The 19,167-nt window shown below is 38.1% G+C and overlaps 1 protein-coding gene across 50 annotated transcripts in view; it reads right to left on the bottom strand.

The window, feature by feature from the left end:
* VPS8 (VPS8 subunit of CORVET complex) overlaps positions 1-19,167 on the bottom strand; it is a 378,806-nt gene that overhangs the window by 54,122 nt on the left and 305,517 nt on the right. For all 50 annotated transcript variants that reach the window (XM_081571329.1, XM_081571349.1, XM_081571332.1 and 47 more), the window contains 3 exons: positions 18,399-18,479; positions 16,665-16,834; positions 13,828-13,993 (listed from right to left, as the gene is read on the bottom strand). In XM_081571329.1, the coding sequence (XP_081427455.1) occupies positions 13,828-13,993; positions 16,665-16,834; positions 18,399-18,479 (417 nt within the window). The remainder of the gene's footprint in view (positions 1-13,827; positions 13,994-16,664; positions 16,835-18,398; positions 18,480-19,167) is intronic.

Below are 19,167 nucleotides of genomic sequence, written 5' to 3'. Positions count from 1 at the left end.
GGCAGATGGAGTGAAACCACAATCACAAAAAACTAGCCAATCTGATCACAGGGACCACAGCCTTGTCTAACTCAGTCAAACTAAGCCATGTCATGTAGGGCCACCCAAGAAGGACGAGTCATGGTGGAGAGTTCTGACAAAATGTGGTCCACTGGAGAAGGGAATGGCAAACCACTTCAGTACTCTTGCCTTAAGAACCCATAAACAGTATGAAAAGGCAAAAAGATAGGACACTGAAAGATGAACCCCCCAGATGGGTAGGTGCCCAATATGCTACTGAAAAACTATGGATGGAGGGTTGTAACACTGTACAGGAGGTGGTGACCAAAACCATCCCCAAGAAAAAGGGATTCAACAAGGCAAAATGGTTGTTTGAGGAGGCCTTATAAACAGCTAAGAAGAGAAGTGAAAGGCAAAGGAGAAAAGGAAAGATATACCCATCTGAATGCAGAGTTCCAAAGAATAGCAAGGCGAGATAAAAAAGCCTTCTTAAGTAAACAATGCAAAGAAATACAGGAAAACAATAGAATGGAAAAAACAAGAGATCTCTTCAAGAAAATTAGAGATACCAAAGGAATATTTCATGCAAAGATGGACAAAATAAAGGACAGAAATGGTATAGATCTAACAGAACCAGAAGATATTAAGAAGAGGCAGCAAGAATACACAGAATTGTACAAAGAGGGTCTCAATAACCCAGATAATCATGATGGTGTGGTCACTGACCTAGAGCTAAACATCCTCAAGTATGAAATCAAGTAGGCCTTAGGAAGCATTACTACAAACAAAGCTAGTGGAAGTAATGGAATTTCAGCTGAGCTATTTCAAGCCCTAAAAGATGATGCTGTTAAAGTGCAGCACTCAATGGTGGCCACAGGACAGGAAGAGGTCAGTTTTCATTCCAATCCCACCATGCCAAAGCATGTTCAAACTACCACACAATTGTGCTCATTTCACATGCTAGGAAGGTAATGTTCAAAATCCTTCAAGCTAGCCTTCGAAGTATGTGAACCAAGAACTTGCAGATGTACAAGCTGGATTTGGAAAAGGCAGAGGAATCAGAGATCAAATTGCCAACATTTGCTGGATCACAGAAAAGCAATGGAATTCCAGAAAAACATCTACTTTTGCTTCATTGACTATGCTAAAGCCTTTGACTATGTGGATCACAACAAACTGTGGAAAATTCTTCAAGAGATGGGAATACCAGACCACCTTACATGCCTCCTGAGAAACCTGTATGCAGGTCAAGAAGCAACAATTAGAACCAGACACAGAACAACAGACTGGTTCAAAATTGAGAAAGGAGTATATCAAGGCTGTATACTGTCACCCTGCTTATTTAACTTATATGTAGAGTACATCATGGGAAATGCTGGGCTGGATGAAGATCAAGCTGGAATCAAGACTGCCGGAAGAAGTATCAATAACTTCAGATAAGCAGATGACACCTTATGACAGACAGTGAAGAGGAAGTAAAGATCCTCTTGATGAAGGTCAAAGAGGAGAGTGAAAAAGTTGGTTTAAAACTCAACATTCAAAAAACTAAGATCATGGCATCCAGTCCCATCACTCCATGGCAAATAGAAAGGGAAACAATGGGAAACAGTGACAGACTATTTTCTTGGGCTCCAAAATCACTGCAGACAGTGACATCAGCCATGAAATAAAAGATGCTTGCTCCTTGGAAGAAAAGCTATGACCAACCTAGGCAGCGTATTAAAAAGCACAGACATCACTTTGTCAACAAAGGTCCATCTAGTCAAAGCTTTGGTTTTTCCAGTAGTCATGTGAGGATGTGAGAGATGGACCATAAAGAAGGCTGAGTGCCAAACTATTGATGCTTTTAAACTATGGCATTGGAGAAGACTCTTAAGAGTCCCTTGGACAGCAAGGAAATCAACCCTGAATACTCCTTGGAAGAACTGATGCTGAACCTGAAGCTCTAATACTCTGGGCACCTTATGTGAAGAATGGACTCACTGGAAAAGACCCTGATGCTAGGAAAGACTGAGGGCAAGAGAAGATGGGGGCAACAGAAGATGAGATGGTTGGATTGCATCACTGACTCAATGGACATGAGTTTGAGAAATCTCCAGGAGATAGTGAAGGACAGGGAAACCTGGCATGCTGTAGTCCATGGGGTCACAAAGAACAAGACACAACTGAGCAAGTGAATAACAATAACAAGGTATACATTATATATTAGCTGAAGTAATGAATCACTTAATACTTGTATACAATAACAAGAATATTGGAAAATGAACATAAGTCTCCTAAAAAGATGTATTTATGTTAGAATTATTTATCACCTCTCTGCACTTCTGAGACATATTAATATTCATTTCATTTGTAAGTTTAATTTAGAAGGTACTCTTTTGAGAAATGCTTCTATCTTTAAAACTCATTTTTTAGAATTTTGTTTGAGTCTACATGCTTATAACAGGGAGCTAACATTCTGTGAAAACAGAGAAATGAAAACAGGGCCTTAATACCAGATTTCCAATTTCATTAAATGGCATGTAAAACAAATCTCCAATTTATAGTGGGATAAATAACCAATGTACAATGGTTAACAGAAAATTATGACCAGTGAGCATTAATAAATGTCACTTACTGAATAATTTCTTCAAAGTTGTAAATACTTCCATCTGAGATTGTGTGTAAATTTATCCCCCTAAATCAAGCATTTTCTTACAAAATTCTAAAAACCAAGAAATAAAACCAACTCCAAGTACCAGGGAAGGTATTAGCTTATTTCTTTTAATTCTCTCCTTTTGTGATTGTTAAGGATGAATAGGTATATATGCTTATTTTCAATCCCCTTCTTCTTTGGATATTTATCTCTTACTGAAAAAACAAAAAACTCTGATATTTGACTGCTGTATCTGGTCATTTACTGAAAAGGGATGATATATCCAAATCTGAAAAAGATATCAAGCTACACATAGTAAGACTTTGTAATGAGTCTCCAAATGCTCTCATTTTTTAAAAAATTTATTTTTTTCATTAATTTATTTTTTACTGAAGGATAATTGCTTTACAGAATTTTGCTGTTTTCTGTCAAACCTCAACATGAATCAGCCATAGGTATACACATATCCCCTCCCTTTTGAAACTCCTTCCCATTTCCCTCCTCATCCCACCCCTCTATGTTGATACAGAGCCCTGTTTGAGTTTCCTGAGCCATACAGAAAATTCCTGTTGGCTATCTATTTTGCATATGGTAATGTAAGTTTCCATGTTACTCTTTCCACACATCTCACCCTCTCCTCCCCTCTCACAATGTCCATAAGTCTATTCTCTATGTCTGTTTCTCCACTGCTGCCCTGTAAATAAATTCTTCAGTATCATTTTTCTAGATTCCGTACGTATGCGTTAGAATACAGTATTTATCTTTCTGACTTACTTCACTCTATATAATAGACTCTAGGTTCATCCACCTCATTAAAACTGACTCAAATGCATTCCTTTTTATGGCTGAGTAATATTCCATTGTGTATATCTATCACAACTTCTTTACCCATTCATCTGTCAATGGACATCTAGGTTATATGCAGAGTACATCACGATAAACGCTGGGCTGGAAGAAACACAAGCTGGAATCAAGACTGCCGGGAGAAATATCAATAACCTCAGATATGCGGATGATACCACCCTTATGGCAGAAAGTGAAGAACTAAAGAGCCTCTTGATGAAAGTGAAAGAAGAGAGTGAAAAAGTTGGCTTAAAGCTCAACGTTCAGAAAACTAAGATCATGGCATCTGGTCCCATCACTTCATGGGAAATAGATGGGGAAACAGTGGAAACAGTGTCAAACTTTATTTTTTTGGGCTCCAAAATCACTGCTGATGGTGATTGCAGCCATGAAATTAAAAGACGCTTACTCCTTGGAAGGAAGGTTATGGCCAACCTAGATAGCATATTTAAAAGCAGAGACATTACTTTGCCAACAAAAGTCCGTCTAGTCAAGGCTATGGTTTTTCCAGTGGTCATGTATGGATGTGAGAGTTAGATGGTGAAGAAAGCTGAGTGCCGCAGAATTGATGCTTTTGAACTGTGGTGTTGGAGAAGACTCTTGAGAGTCCCTTGGACTGCAAGGAGATCCAATCAATCCATCCTAAAAGAGATCGATCCTGGGTGTTCATTGGAAGGACTGATGTTGAAGCTGAAACTCCAATACTTTGGCCACCTCATGCGAAGAGTTGACTCATTGGAAAAGACCCTATGAGTAGGGTAGGATTGGGGGCGGGAGGAGAAGGGGACGACAGAGGATGAGATGGTTGGATGGCATCACTGACTCGATGGACATGGGTTTGGGTAGACTCCGGGAGTTGGTGATGGACAGAGAGGCCTGGCGTGCTGCAATTCATGGGGTCGCAACGAGTTGGACACGACTGAGCGACTGAACTGAACTGAACAGGGTATATGCGTAGGAGTGGGATTGGTCATATGGTGGTTTTATTCCTAGTTTTTTAAGGAATCTCCACACTGTCTTCCATAGTGGCTGTATCAATTTACATTCCCACCAATAGTGCAAGAGGGTTCCCTTTTCTCCACACCCTCTCCAGAATTTATTGTTTGTAGACTTTTTGATGATAGCCATTCTGACTAGTGTGAGGTGATATCTCACTGCAGTTTTGATTTGCATTCTGTAATAATGAGCAATGTTGAGCATCTTTTCATGTGTTTGTTAGCCATCTGTATGTCTTCTCTGGAGAAATGTCTGTTTAGGTCTTTTTCCCACTTTTTGATTGGATTGTTTGTTTTTCTGGCATCAAGTTGTATGAGCTGCTTCCAGAACTATGCTGAATAATAGTGGTGAAAGTGGACACCCTTGTCTTGTTCCTGATCTTAGGGGGAATGCTTTCAGTTTTTCACCATTGAGAATAATGTTTCCTGTAGGCTTATCATATATGGCCTTTACTATGTTGAGGTAGGTTCCTTCTATGCCCATTTTTTGAAGAGTTTTAATCATAAATGGGTGCTGAGTTTTGTCAAAGGCTTTTCCTGCATCTGTTGAGATTATCATATGGTTTTTAATCTTTCAACTTGCTAATATGGTGCATCACATTGACTGATTTGCATATATTGAAGAATCCTTGCAAACCTGGAATAAACCCTACTTGATCATGGTATATGAGCTTTTTGATGTGTTGCTGATTTCTGTTTGCTAAAATTTTGTTGAGGATTTTTGCATCTATGTTTATCAGTGATATTGGCCTGTAGTTTTCATTTTTTGTGTGCTCTCAGTTTTTTAAGTTTTAAGAGGAATAACAATTGGAATATTTCTGGCACATAATAATGTGTTAGCTTTTTGCCAGCTCTCAAGAAATTTAAGCCCTGTTAATTAATGTTAAAACTAAAATCTAGTAAATTTTTCATTATATTTCTTTTAATTGATATTAAGCTGCCTGCTGGCCAAGAATTATTATTTTTAAAATGAATAATAGTAAGTTAAATTTCTTCTAATGCTAATCAGTGCCGATGAAGGTGGTTATTTGCTACCATAAATTTAATAAAAGAATAATCAAAGATAAAAGCAGGATGAGTATTTCAGTTGAAATTAGTTTCTCAAATGTATTTTATCTGTGAGTAATATGTAGAGAATGCAAAACGGAAAATTCAATTTGCAAGGTCTATTCTTAGGACCTATATTCTGATTGACCTACTGTAAACCTGAGGGGAGAGGGGGTGGTAATAAGGAAAGAAAGAAAGAAATCTGAGTCATTTCTGTTACATTTCCTTGCAAAGAATAAAAAACTTGTTCCAGAGGAAAGCAGATTTTCTGGGAGAATAACTCGAATCATGCCTGTGTAGAACTGTTTGGAGAAAATTGACATGTCAGAGTTATGGCTTATATATATTGATCAGTTGTGAAAAACAGAAATGAGAGTAAGAGAGGCAAGAAAAAAGATTTTATCCAAGAAAACCACAGGTCTGAGGGTTACTTGTATCCTCCTGAGTAAGAGTCAGTAACTGAAGAAGTAAAAAAGTCAATCATCTCAAGTCTTGGAAAAGGATGAAATAAAAAGCTATTAGACAGAAGGATCATATTACAAAGGCAGTGAAAAGCTTCAAATGTATTCAGTATCTACTGAGGATAGAAAGCAACAGGTGGAAGCTGACTGGCAATCTCAGCTTGATTTTGGAGTCACTGGGACACACACCTGTTTCTCTCCATGCACAGATTAGGAACTTAATACCCAAGGGTGACAGATTTTTGAAGGAAATTAAAAAGAGCAAAGTTGAACTCTCATGAAATTAAGCTTGATAAAACCCATCAGGTATAGAATTAATATCTTCATTTAAAATTTTCTTACAATTAAAAATGTCAATGGTTCATACAATGGTAAGAAATCGTAAGTTAGCACAGCCAACAGAGTATCATTGTACTTTAAAAAAGAAAGGCAATGCCAAAAAATGTTCAAACTACTGCACAATTGCACTCATCTCACACACTAGCAAAGTAATGCTCAAAATTCTCCAAGCCAGGTTTCAACAATACATGAACCGTGAACTTCCAGATGTTCAAGCTGGATTTAGAAAAGGCAGAGGAACCAGAGATCAGATTGCCAACATTCGCTGGATCATCGAAAAAGCAAGAGAGTTCCAGAAAGACATCTACTTCTGCTTTATTGACTACGCCAAAGCCTTTGACTGTGTGGATAACAACAAACTGTGGAAAATTCTTAAAGTGACAGGAATACCAGGCCACCTTACCTGCCTCCTGAGAAATCTGTATGCAGGTCAAGAAGCAACAGTTAGAACCAGACATGGAAGAACAGACTGGTTCCAAATCGGGAAAGGAGTATGTCAAGGCTGTATACTGTCACCCTGCTTATTTAACTTATATGCAGAGTACATCAGGCGAAATGCCAGGCTGGATGAAGCATAAGGTGGAATCAAGACTGCTGGGAGAATTATCAATAACCTCAGATATGCAGATGACATCACCCTTATGGCAAAAAGTGAAGAAGAACTAAAGAGCCTCTTGATGAAAGTGAAAGAGGAGAGTGAATGAAAAAGTTGACTTAAAACTCAACATTCAGAAAACTAACATCATGGCATCCAGTCCCATCACTTCATGGCAAATAGAAGGGGAACAATGGAAACAGTGAGAGACTTTATTTTCTTGGGCTCCAAAATCCCTGCAGATGGTGACTGCAGTCATGAAATTAAAAGATGCATGCTCCTTGGAAGAAAAGCTATGCCCCACCTAGACAGCATATTAAAAAGCAGAGACATTATTTTGCCAACAAAGGTCCATCTAGTCAAGGCTATGGTTTTTCCAGTAGTCATGTATGGATGTGAGAGTTGCACTATAAAGAAAGTTGAGCACCAAAGAATTGATGCTTTTCAACTGTGGTGTTGGAGAAAACTCTTGAGAGTCCCATGGACCGCAAGAAGATCCAACCAGTCAATCTTAAAAGAAATCAATTCTGAACATTCATTGGAAGGATGGATGCTGAAGCTGAAATTGCAATCCTTTGGCCACCTTATGCGAAGAACAGACTCACTGGAAAAGACCCTGATGCTGGGAAAGATTGAAGGTGGGAGGAGAAGGGGGCGACAGAGGATGAGATGGTTAGATGGCATCACCAACTTGATGGACATGAGTCTGACTGAGTAAGCTCTGGGAGTTTGTTGATGGACAGGGAAGCCTGGCATCCTGCAGTCAATGGGGTTGCAAATAGTTGGACACAACTGAGCAACTGAACTTAATTTTTTTTTTAATAAATTTATTTATTTTAGTTGGGGGCTAATTACTTTACAATATTGTAATAGTTTTTGCCATACATTGACATCAATCAGCCATGGGTTTACATGTGTTCCCCTTCCTGGACCCCCCCACCCACCTCCCTCCCCATCCCATCCCTCTGGGTCATCCCATTGCCCCGGCCCTGAGCATTTGTCTCATGCATCGAACATGGAATGGTGTTCTGTTTCACATATGATAATATACATGTTTCAATGCTATTCTCCCAGAACGTCCCACCCTCACCTTCTCCCTCAGAGTCCTTAATTTTAAAAATCACCTTTACCAGATTTCAATAGACTCAGAATACTAAAAATAGAACAGTCAGGAGGCAGGAAAGCTAAGAGTGATGATGATTTTAAAAACTTGATTTCAAATACTGGTCCTTCTTCTCTGAGCTATATACAGTTCCTTCAGCTAAAGTTGTTGTGAAGATCATTATATTCACATCTAAAGCATGTATTTGGTAAATTTCATCTTCTCTTTCCTTGCATTACTAACCCACTAGATCCTTTTACAAAATATTACTAAGAAAAACAAAGGAGACAGACAGCTAGAAAATAAAAGGAATCCAAAATATTTCTCCTTCTATTTTTCTTTTTTAATTAGGAAGCATCTAACAGATTTTCAAGAGGATGATCAGTAATCCCACTGGAGTTTCCTAAAGAAATGAAATGGTTGAACTCATTTCTTCTGCCCTGCAGAACAGGATAGCCTCAGAAATAAAGCTTCCGTTGACATATAGATCCAATTTCAAAATAACTTCCCTTCTCTCAATGCTCTGAGAGCAGGCAAGAGGAAAGTCAATGAAACAGATTACTTCTTGTGTGAGGTGTGTGGATATGGCAACATGGCAACCAACGTAGTACAAATGTCTTCAAAATTCAACATCCATCCTTGGAACAAATTCTCAACAAAACGTGGAGTAAAAGAGAACATCCTAAACATGATATAAAGGTTACATACCAAAAGCCTACAGTTAACATTATAATGAATAATGAAAAATGAATAGTTTCCCCTACAATCAGTAACAAGACAAGGATGTCTATTCTCACCACTGTTATTCAATTCTGTACTAGAGGCCAATGCAATAGGGCAAGAAAAAGAAATAACATTGGAAACAAACAAATAAAACTCATTATTTGCATTTGATATGATTATGTAGATAATACCAAAAAATATACAAAAAAGTACTCATTAAGTAAGCTTAGTAAGGCCACTGGTCACTAGATACAAGGTCAATATGCAAAAATAAATTGTATTTCTATATTCTAGCAATGAACAATTAGAAATTGAAATATAAAACAGTAAAATATGTAATATCAAGTCATTAAATACTTAGAAATGAACCTTATAAAACATATGCAAGATTTATATGCCAAAAACTATAGAACATTGATGAAATGAAATAAATCAAAGAAAATTTAAATAACGGGAGCTATACCATGTTAATGGATTGGACTCAATATCATTAAGATGTCAACTCTCTCCTAATTTATCTATATAGTCAACACAGTCCTAATAAAAACCCAGCATGAGTATTTTTGGGAAAAACTGACAAAGTGATTTTTTAATTTATATGGAAAAGCAAGTAGAATAGCCAAATGTTAGAAAGAAGAATAAACTTGAAGGCCTCACACAACCTGATATTCAGATTTATTATAAAGACACAGTCTTGGAGCAAGGACAGATATATAGATCAATGGAACAGAATAGAAAGTCTAGAAATAAACCCACATATAGACGGTCAATTGGTTTTTGATTAAGGTACAAAGGCAATTCAATGGATACCTTCATTCAAAAGAAAGAACTTCAATCCTTGTCTCACCTGGTATTAAATAACTCCCAATGGATCAGCAGTTGCCAAGGGCTGGAGGGTGAAAAGAGAGGCTGACTACAAAGAGCTATGGGGGACTTTTGAGGGACGTGATAATATTGCTCTATGTCTTGATTGTAAAGGTGGTCAAAACTTGCAGAAGTGAATTTACTGTTTGTAAGTTATGTATTAAAATATATAACTGCTTACATAACTATTTTTTTAAAAAGGAAAAAAAGCATATTTTAGCCTCTGGGGAGTATCTAGGAAGAAAGAAAAAAAATCTAATTGGTTAATACACAGGCAATAATATGCATTCAGTCACAATCTGTTTATGAACAGAACATAACTGAAAGAGGGGGAAAAAACTGAAGTGTGCGAAAATGCAAACCCTTAGGTATCTGCATAAATAAAGGTTCCCACAACTGCATTTGAATTCAGCTTAGAAAGATGTTAGAAATCACAGGACCTAATTTTCCTTTCCTAAATGTGAACAAGGAAGCACTGGGTGACTAATAAAATTTTCAATCCAGAAACATATTGAACATCTTCATCTGTATATCCAGCAGACAGCTCTAACTTCAACAGTGAATTCTCTTACTCTCAGGTATATTCTTTATTTATTGCTTTCTATCTCAATAAATGGTACCACCATCCATTTGATTGTTCAAGTAAGAAATCTGGGTACTATCTTTGACTCTTCCCTCTGTCTTCCCTCCCTCACCAACCCATTTAATTATCACCAAGTCCTACTAATTCTACCTCTCAAATATAGGTTACCTGTTGTAAAGCAGAAAAGAATATAGAATTAAAAGTTGAGCATAACTGAATTTAGAAGGTGAAAGAGCGGTATGAGATGAAGCTAGTGAGGTAGGCAGGGGCCACATTAATTATTTTGATGTTTGTCAAGGAAATGGCAACCCACTCCAGTATTCTTGCCTGGAGAATCCCAGGGATGGCGGAGCCTGGTGGGCTGCCGTCTATGGCGTTGCACAGAGTCGGACACGACTGAATCGACTTAGCAGCAACTCACCTCAAACACATCTACATATGACTCTTTTCTCCATCCCAACTTCCACCATTCTAGTACAAGTTACTATTTCTTTCCACAAAATTATTTCAATATTCTTGGGTCTCCCTACATCCACTTATTCTTGTTTTTGTTTCAATTCATTTTCTGTACTGCAGTTCTTTTAAAAGCACTATTCTGAAAACCTGAGAAATCTGTATGCAGGTCAGGAAGCAACAGTTAGAACTGGACATGGAACAACAGACTGGTTCCAAATAGGAAAAGGAGTACATCAAGGCTGTATATTGTCACCCTGCTTATTTAACTTATATGCAGAGTACATCACGAGAAACGCTGGGCTGGAAGAAACACAAGCTGGAATCAAGATTGCTGGGAGAAATATCAATAACCTCAGATATGTGGATGACACCACCCTTATGGCAGAAAGTGAAGAAGAACTAAAGAGCCTCTTGATGAAAGTGAAAGAGGAGAGTGAAAAAGTTGGCTTAAAGCTCAACGTTCAGAAAACTAAGACCATGGCATCTGGTCCCATCACTTCATGGGAAATAGATGGGGAAACAGTGGAAACAGTGTCAAACTTTATTTTTTTGGGCTCCAAAATCACTGCTGATGGTGATTGCAGCCATGAAATTAAAAGACGCTTACTCCTTGGAAGGAAGGTTATGGCCAACCTAGACAGCATATTTAAAAGCAGAGACATTACTTTACCAACAAAGGTCCATCTAGTCAAGGCTATGGTTTCCAGTGGTCATGTATGGATGTGAGAGTTGGACGGTGAAGAAAACTGAGCACCGAAGAATTGATGCTTTTGAACTGTGGTGTTGGAGAAGACTCTGAAGAGTCCCTTGGACTGCAAGGAGATCCAACCAGTCCATCCTAAAGGAGATCAGTGTTGGATGTTCACTGGAAGGACTGATGTTGAAGCTGAAACTCCAATACTTTGGCCACCTGATGCGAAGAGCTGACTCATTAGAAAAGACCCTGATGCTGGGAAAGACTGAGGGTGGGAGAAGAAGGGGACGACAGAGGATGAGATGGTTGGATGACATCACTGACTCAATGGACATGGGTTTGGGTGGACTCCAGGAGTTGGTGATGGACAGGGAGGCCTGGCATGCTGCAGTTCATGGGGTTGCAAAGAGTCAGACATGACTGAGTGACTGAACTGAACTGATTTAAAAAAAAAAAAAACAAAACTATTTTGATCATATCATATCATTCCTTCTTTAAAGCCCTTCAATGTCTTGTTTCTTTAGCACAAACATAAAAATAATTAGTATAGTCCCTGTTTACTTACTGATTTCATATAATACCATTCTTTCACCCTCTAGATCCAATCATACTCAATGTCTAGCTCCTGGAGAGATGCTTTGTTTATTCTATATACTGTTCCCTCTGCCTGGAATATTTCTCCTCATATACTGTTCCCTCTGCCTGGTATATTTCTCCTCCTGCCTATCCTTGGGCTTAAACTCTATCTTCTTTTTTTGCTTCAGGGGCAGCTAACTATCACTTTGAAGAAATCTTCCATGACATCTCATGTCTAGATCAGCTCTGCTCATTATCTACATTAACAGCACAGTTCATCTGTGAGTACTTGTGGTATAATAAAAGATATCATTCAGTCTTTGTCCCTGGTTCCTATCACATAGTTCATAAAACTCTCAGACTCTCCTGAGTGATAGAGTGCCTTCTGAATGCTAATGAGATGACTGGTACTTGGGGACCCCTACATAGTTTCAGGATGGCAGCTGGTCATCAGAAAGATCAAACCATGACTAGAGACTTAGAACTTTCAGTTAGTTCTTCCTTCCCCATCTTTCCCTCATCCCCATATAGGAGGAGGGGAGAAGGGCTAGATACTGAGTCTAAGCACTAATAGCCAGCGATTGAATCAATCATGGTTAGGTAATGAAACTTCCAATAAAAACCCCTAAATGTTGAGGTTCAAGGAGTTTCCGGGTTGGTGAGCACACTGATAACTGGGAAGGTGGTATGCCAAGATATGGCATGGAAGCCCCGGGCACCCTTTTCGCCCCTTATCTTGCCCTATGCACCTCTTTCATATGGCTATTCCAGACTATCCTTTATAATAAACAGGTAAACATAAAGCATGTTCCCAAGTTCTGTGAGTCGTTCTACTGAATTATTAAACCTGGAGGAGTGGGTCATAGGGACCCCTAAATTTGTCAAGTCAGATAGAAGAGTATGTAATCTGGCACCCCATTTATAACTGGTGTCTGAGGTAAGGACAGTCTCATGGGAATGGACCCTTAAATGTACAAAGTCTGACACTAATTCCTGGTAGTCAGTTTGAGAACTGAATGGCATTACTGGACATACAGTTGGAACCCAGAGAACTGACAGAATTGGTGTCAGAACTGATGATGGAAAAAACACCATGTAATCGGTGTCAGAAAGAACTGGAGAACACTTACTGGAAATCCGTTTATAATTTCATTGTCATACGAACTCCATAAGACAAATGTCTTGCTCCAGCATTTAACATAGTGCCCGGCACATGGTTCCGTATTTACTGGATGAATATAGATACTAATGGCTACCACTGGAGTGTAGAAACTCTGAACTATTATCTGGGAGAAGCTAGGTCACAGTTTTTTCCCCGGGTTATCTTCTGATTTAATATTGAAAGCTTAATTGATTTAGCATAAATTAGATGATTTAAACATAATTCTAAATCATCTTTGATTTTTCCTTTCTCCAATCCGAAATGTTGGATCACCTCAGAAGTCAATCCTTCTGTCTTCGATAGTCTTTACAGTCTTTCTTTTCTCTACACTCCATCTCCAATGCATGCGCCCTTCTAACCTTCCACATCTAAATAAACCGCAACTACAGACTTCCAGTTTCTCAAGCCAAAAAACAGAGAAAAAAGCAATGGGTCCAACATTTCACTAAGTTATGTTAACGTCAACTATAGGATAGGGCAGCATAGAGGAAGGTGCAGGAAACAGAAAACTAAGCAAATTTGCTGAGGCCCATAAAGACCTGAAAAAAAAAATGAGGCCGGGTCTAAAAGACACTGTTAAGAAAAGACTATCTGCATGAGTAAGTGGGTGATAGTCACTCAGTCGTGTCCTACTCTTGGCAATCCCATGGACTGTATCCTGCCGGGTTCCTCTGTCCATGGAATTCTCCAGGCAAGAATACTGGAGTGGGTTGCCATTTCCTTCTCCACCTTGACATGAAAACAAGTTTTACCTGTGATGGGGTTATCCTTCCCTTTTTAACTTCAGATGAATTTTCACTCAACTTTCCTGCTTTGTTACTTGAGCTGCATTTGTAGCAGGTCCATCTTGTTTGCCCTTCAATTTCTATGGTGCACTCTTTGCTTTGCAGACAGAATGAGTGATATAAATGGCCACAGCTGCAAAATGAAGGTAACCAATTGACACTTTTCATTATCATAAAATCATAAACCTAAGTTGTATCAGAGTATTTAAAAGTGATCATTATTTCCAGTAAGTTGAAATGCACTGGTGGGTATATAGGTTAAGAAATATGAAAAGAGATTTACTTGTTGCTCTCCTCTCTTTTTTAAAATCCAGACTCATGTATCTGTACACTTAAGTTGTGAGTACAACAGCCTCACAGTTCTCTGACTACAAACCACCCAGGGGAGAGTTGAACTTCTGCTCACTTCTCAAACTATGAAACATTTTTAGACAGCTTGAACAACATCAACTGGGGAAAATCATAATTATATAAGTCATTTGATAATAACATGAGTGGTATTTCTCATCAAATTGAAGAGTCATGATTTGATTTATAAGCATTCACAAAAATGTTAGTACTACACAGTAAATTCTAACATCATTACTATGAAGAAATTCCCTATTAATTACATTAAGTTACCAAATAAACCTTCCAGAAATAAGTGTTGAACATAATTCTAAGTCATCTTCACTGATTACTCCTCATTTTTCCAACCTGAAACGTTGGACCACCTCAGAAGTCAATCCTTTTCTTTGATAGTCTTTAAAATCTTCCTTTTCTCTATCCTCCCCCATATATATAACATGGCCCAAACCAAATTTTTGATTTCCACCAAACCCCCCACCTCAATGCACACTCTCATCCAACCTTCCACATCAAAATAAATAGTAACCAGAGCCTTCCAGTTTCTAAGGCGGAAAACTATTCTTTCTTTCACACCTCATATACAATCTATAAACAGATCTTGTCAGCTATACCTTCAGAATATATACAGAACCCCACCACTGCTTACTTCCTTACAATCATCTTGGGCCATCTCTCACTTGGATTAGCCTAAATGGTCATTCCACTTTCACCCTTGATCTTCTGCAGTCCATTCTCACCACAGCAGTCAAAGTGATCTTTAATACATAGATTATATCAGGTCAACCCTATCCTCAAAACCATCTAATGGCTTTTCATCTCAGAGTAAGAGTTTAACTCTTCATAATCATTTAGTTCCTACATGATTTGGCTGCTGAAGTCATTTCTTATCATTTTCCCTTCACTCTGCTCAGGCAATGCTAGCCTGCTCACTCACTACCTGAGAAGTATGTCAAGCACCTGCCTCATGGTTTCTGCACTTGCTGATCCTCTGTCTGGAGCACTCTACCCGGTATCGCATGGAAACTTCCCTTAAGTCTCTGCTCAAATGTCACTTAACAACTCTTCACAAATTACTAGTTCCCAAGGTTCTCTCTCCTCTATACCATATTTACTCATGGTAATTATTAAATTTTTATTAATTTTAATTCATTTTTAACTGCCTGTCCATAATCATTTTAACAGTGGTGTTCTCCCTGACCATTCTTCATAAAATATCTTCCCCCACAGACACTCTACATCTCATTTAACATGCTTTATTTTTTTCCCCCGTTAGTTACTATCTGGCATTTCACTTGTCTATCTCTTTCACTAGAGTGTAAACTCTGAGAGCAAAACCTTTGTTCATGTGATACCCTATCCCTTCTAACAGTACCTGACATATAGTATGTGCTCAATAAATAGTTGCTGAATGAATGGGCTCTTTATGTGATAAGAAATACTTTCCCTTCTAATCACCAAATCTACCAATCTTTATCTGTAAAAACAGAAGCTAACACTTATACAGTGCTTACTGTACGTCAGCATGGTTTTAAGCATCTTATGTAAATTATCTCATTTAATCTTCACAAAAACTCTAGCAAGTAGGTACCATTATTATCCCTCTTTACAAATGAAGAAACTAAGATGTAAAGAGATGAAATGATTTGTCAAAGTCTAATAGCTAGGAAGTGGCAGAGTAAAGGTATGAACTCAAGGTTTAAAGCCTGGCTCTAGAGTCCATCTTACATTGCCTCTCTCCGTATATTCTGGATGAGCTGTCTCCTCCTGAGATCAAAGCTTCCACTTTTGCACTAGACTTCTTCTCTCTTTGCATTGTGGCTTTAAATATCATTTACATGCTGATGATTTCTAAATTTATATTTTCAGGACATATCTCTGACTAGAATAACTGTCTACCTGACATTCCTACTTAAATGTTTAAAAGGCATCTCAAACCTAACATCTCTAAGACAAAACTCTTGATTTCCCCAGGTCCTCATGCCTGTTCCTTCTTATTTTAGAGGATGGTACCACATTCATTTAGTAGCTTGGGTTGAAGATGTTTTTCCCTGTCACTTCACATCTGATACATCAGCAAGTTAGCTCTTCTCTTAAAATATATTCCTAACCTTCACTCCTACCACTCTCATTCTGCGCAAATGTCACTTTCTTAGACATGTTTTTCCTCATTACGGTATCTTAGAATAGCATTCTCACCCTGAAGACTTTTTCCATCCCCTTACCCTGTGTGTTATTTCTTTCCATAGCTCTTATTACCTGTATTTATGACCTGACCACTCTAATACTCTTTCCCCCTGACCCCTATGCAGAATGTAAGATCTATGAGAACAGGAACTCTGCTTTGTTTTGTTCACTGCCAGAATGGCTGACTGGGGCTGTGTGTCGATGCGTGCTCCTGCCTGGCAATACCACACATGTACACACACATATGTACTACGTTTCCTTCCCTCTCTTACCTAAAGACAATAATTTCATCAGCCATTTCTTGGCGTCTCTTGTACTGCTGCAAACAAATAGAGCAGTAGTCCTGCTTGGGATTCAGTCCTCTGGTGACTGAAGCTCTCAGGTTACACAGTGACCAATGGAGATCTTGGTTTAGAAGGCTAGTCGTCGTTTCCAGCAGGGTCTATGAATGACCAAAATAAAAAGAAATCAACAAAAAGTTGTTTATAAAGTGAAAGAGACAGAGGGGTTGAGTGGAGAATTGCACTTGTTTCATTTTCAACCACAATCAAAGCACCTCAGACTTAAGTGGTTAACTTCAATGTACAAGTACTGATAAGTACTACATCAAGAGTCTCAAAATAATTATTAAAAGGCTGTCACTAGTTACTATGGAGAAATGAGTGCTCTGCCATTCTTGTGGCTTAATTTGGTACTGATGGCTTTCAGATGACTGGATTAACCCCAATCTACTTATTTATTACACTCATATAATAAGTTCTCTTTGAATTGCTCAAAGTTCTAACAAATTATTTTTAAAAATACTCTGATTTTTTAAATAGAAACTGCATCCATGGCAATACTCCACATTAACCTTTCACTGGAAAAGCTAATTGGTCATTACTCATTTTTCATCTCCCTTGGGCAAGAGATCACATTTTCCAACCAGCACTTAAAAGCCATTTGAATCTACTCAAGACTGTGACATCTGTCATTAAGTCACATAAAGATATTTCACAGCTACCACATTAAGTCATTTAAGGCTTTCTGTGTTTATAAAGTATTGTTTCCTTACTACATCTAATTCTCAACATTCAGATGTATCATTCTGATGTGCAGTTGGGTTCTTTCCTGTCAGTCCCAAAGGGGAAGATATACTGTCCATCCTCCTTGCTACACAGTCTTGTTCTTAAACTTTATCTATAATGCAGAACTTTTTGTTCTAATGGTCTATTTTAATTCTTTCTAATCAACTCCATCTTTTCTTCCTCTTCCAAAGTGTGTAAAAACTTTCAGTTTTGCACTCAGCTTTCTTTTGCCATCACAGACTCTGTGCCTGAAGGGGGATCAGCTTCCTTGCGCTATGCTTACTTGACAGAATTGCAGTTCTTACAACACCCTAAGAAAAGCTCTGCTACTCAATTTCTTCCTTTTTCTTCTATTAAAAAAGCAGACATTGTATCTAACATGTCTAAATGACACTTTTCCTTGGTGGCTTCATGAGTCACTTTGAAGTACATGAAGAAAAATTTGTACACCAAGCTGGCTCTTACTGAGAATTAATGTTATAGGCAGTTTCGGGTTAAGGGAAGACCAATGACCATTTCTGGTTAGTGGTAATTAACTGTTTCAGAATGTTTAAAAGAACACTAATTTTATTCTGCAATTTTTCTATACTCATGCTGACTCTTCATTTTTTGAGTTATACCTTTATATTCCATTATTTACAAGAAAGTTTCTTATATTTTTCATTTGGAACCCAAGATATATGTCCCACCACCCATGAATCAAAAGAATAAAATAAATTCAAAAGCTGCAATCACACATTCCAGAATATATGTGTATATGTATACAAAATATAAATTAATTAAGGTGAAGAGAAATTTTAAAATTGGAAAGTCATACACCTCAATCTTTCAAACGTCCACTAAACAGATGGTAACTTCTAAAGAAAAAGTATAGGTGCAAAGAGAAAAGAAAAGCTTCTTTCTACCTTAAAATGGGCTTAGAAATAGAAAGTAGCTTACCTGTTCATAGTTAAAGGTATCCAACATTCCCAGAATAAGGCCCTGGATTTCTCCGAGCTTTCCTTTTCCATAAACTGGGTCCTAATTAGAAAAAAGTTGCTAAAGATTATAAGTCTATTCCTGTTATTTTAAATGTATTTTAAAATATAAGTTATCCGAAAAAGCCAAATACTCTGAAGTATTTGTCAATAGTCACAAAATACTTATTCTTCCATGAACCTTTCTACTGGAAATGCATACTGATCTCAGGTCATCAAAGCATTTTGGAAAAGTAAATAAAATTTATATGATCCAAGCCTCTTGCTTAACAACCATACATTTCACTCTGGTTTTGTTTCTGCAGCAAGCTTCCTTTCCTTCTTACTAAATATAACTTATCCTTTTTTGGGGCTCTCCTGGTAGTTCAGATGGTAAAGAATCTGCCTGCAATGTGGGAGACCTGGGTTCGATCTCTGGTCAGGAAGATCCCCTGGAGAAGGAAATGGCAACCTACTCCAGTATTCCTGTCAGGAAAATCCCATGGACAGAGGAGCCTGGCGGGCTACAGTCCATGAGGTCACAAAGAGTCGGACATGACCAAGCAACTAATATACACACACATCCCTTTTTGAGCTCTTATTTATCTGCTACATTAAAACCAAAGTACTCAAGAATACTCAGAATCTGTTCAACTCCTCCTGTGACCCACATCTGGCCACCGTCTGGTCCAAACCAAGTCATGCCAGTTTAGGAGATCAGTTTCTAAATCTAAGCAACTTGCAGTTTTTCA

This window comes from Giraffa tippelskirchi, chromosome 2 (genome assembly GCF_054371585.1).
Source record: "Giraffa tippelskirchi isolate mGirTip1 chromosome 2, T2T-mGirTip1v1.2.pri, whole genome shotgun sequence".
Taxonomy (NCBI): Eukaryota; Metazoa; Chordata; class Mammalia; order Artiodactyla; family Giraffidae; genus Giraffa; species Giraffa tippelskirchi.
The sequence above is the reverse complement of the archived record's forward strand: the minus strand, read 5'-3'. Positions and strand labels throughout refer to the sequence as shown.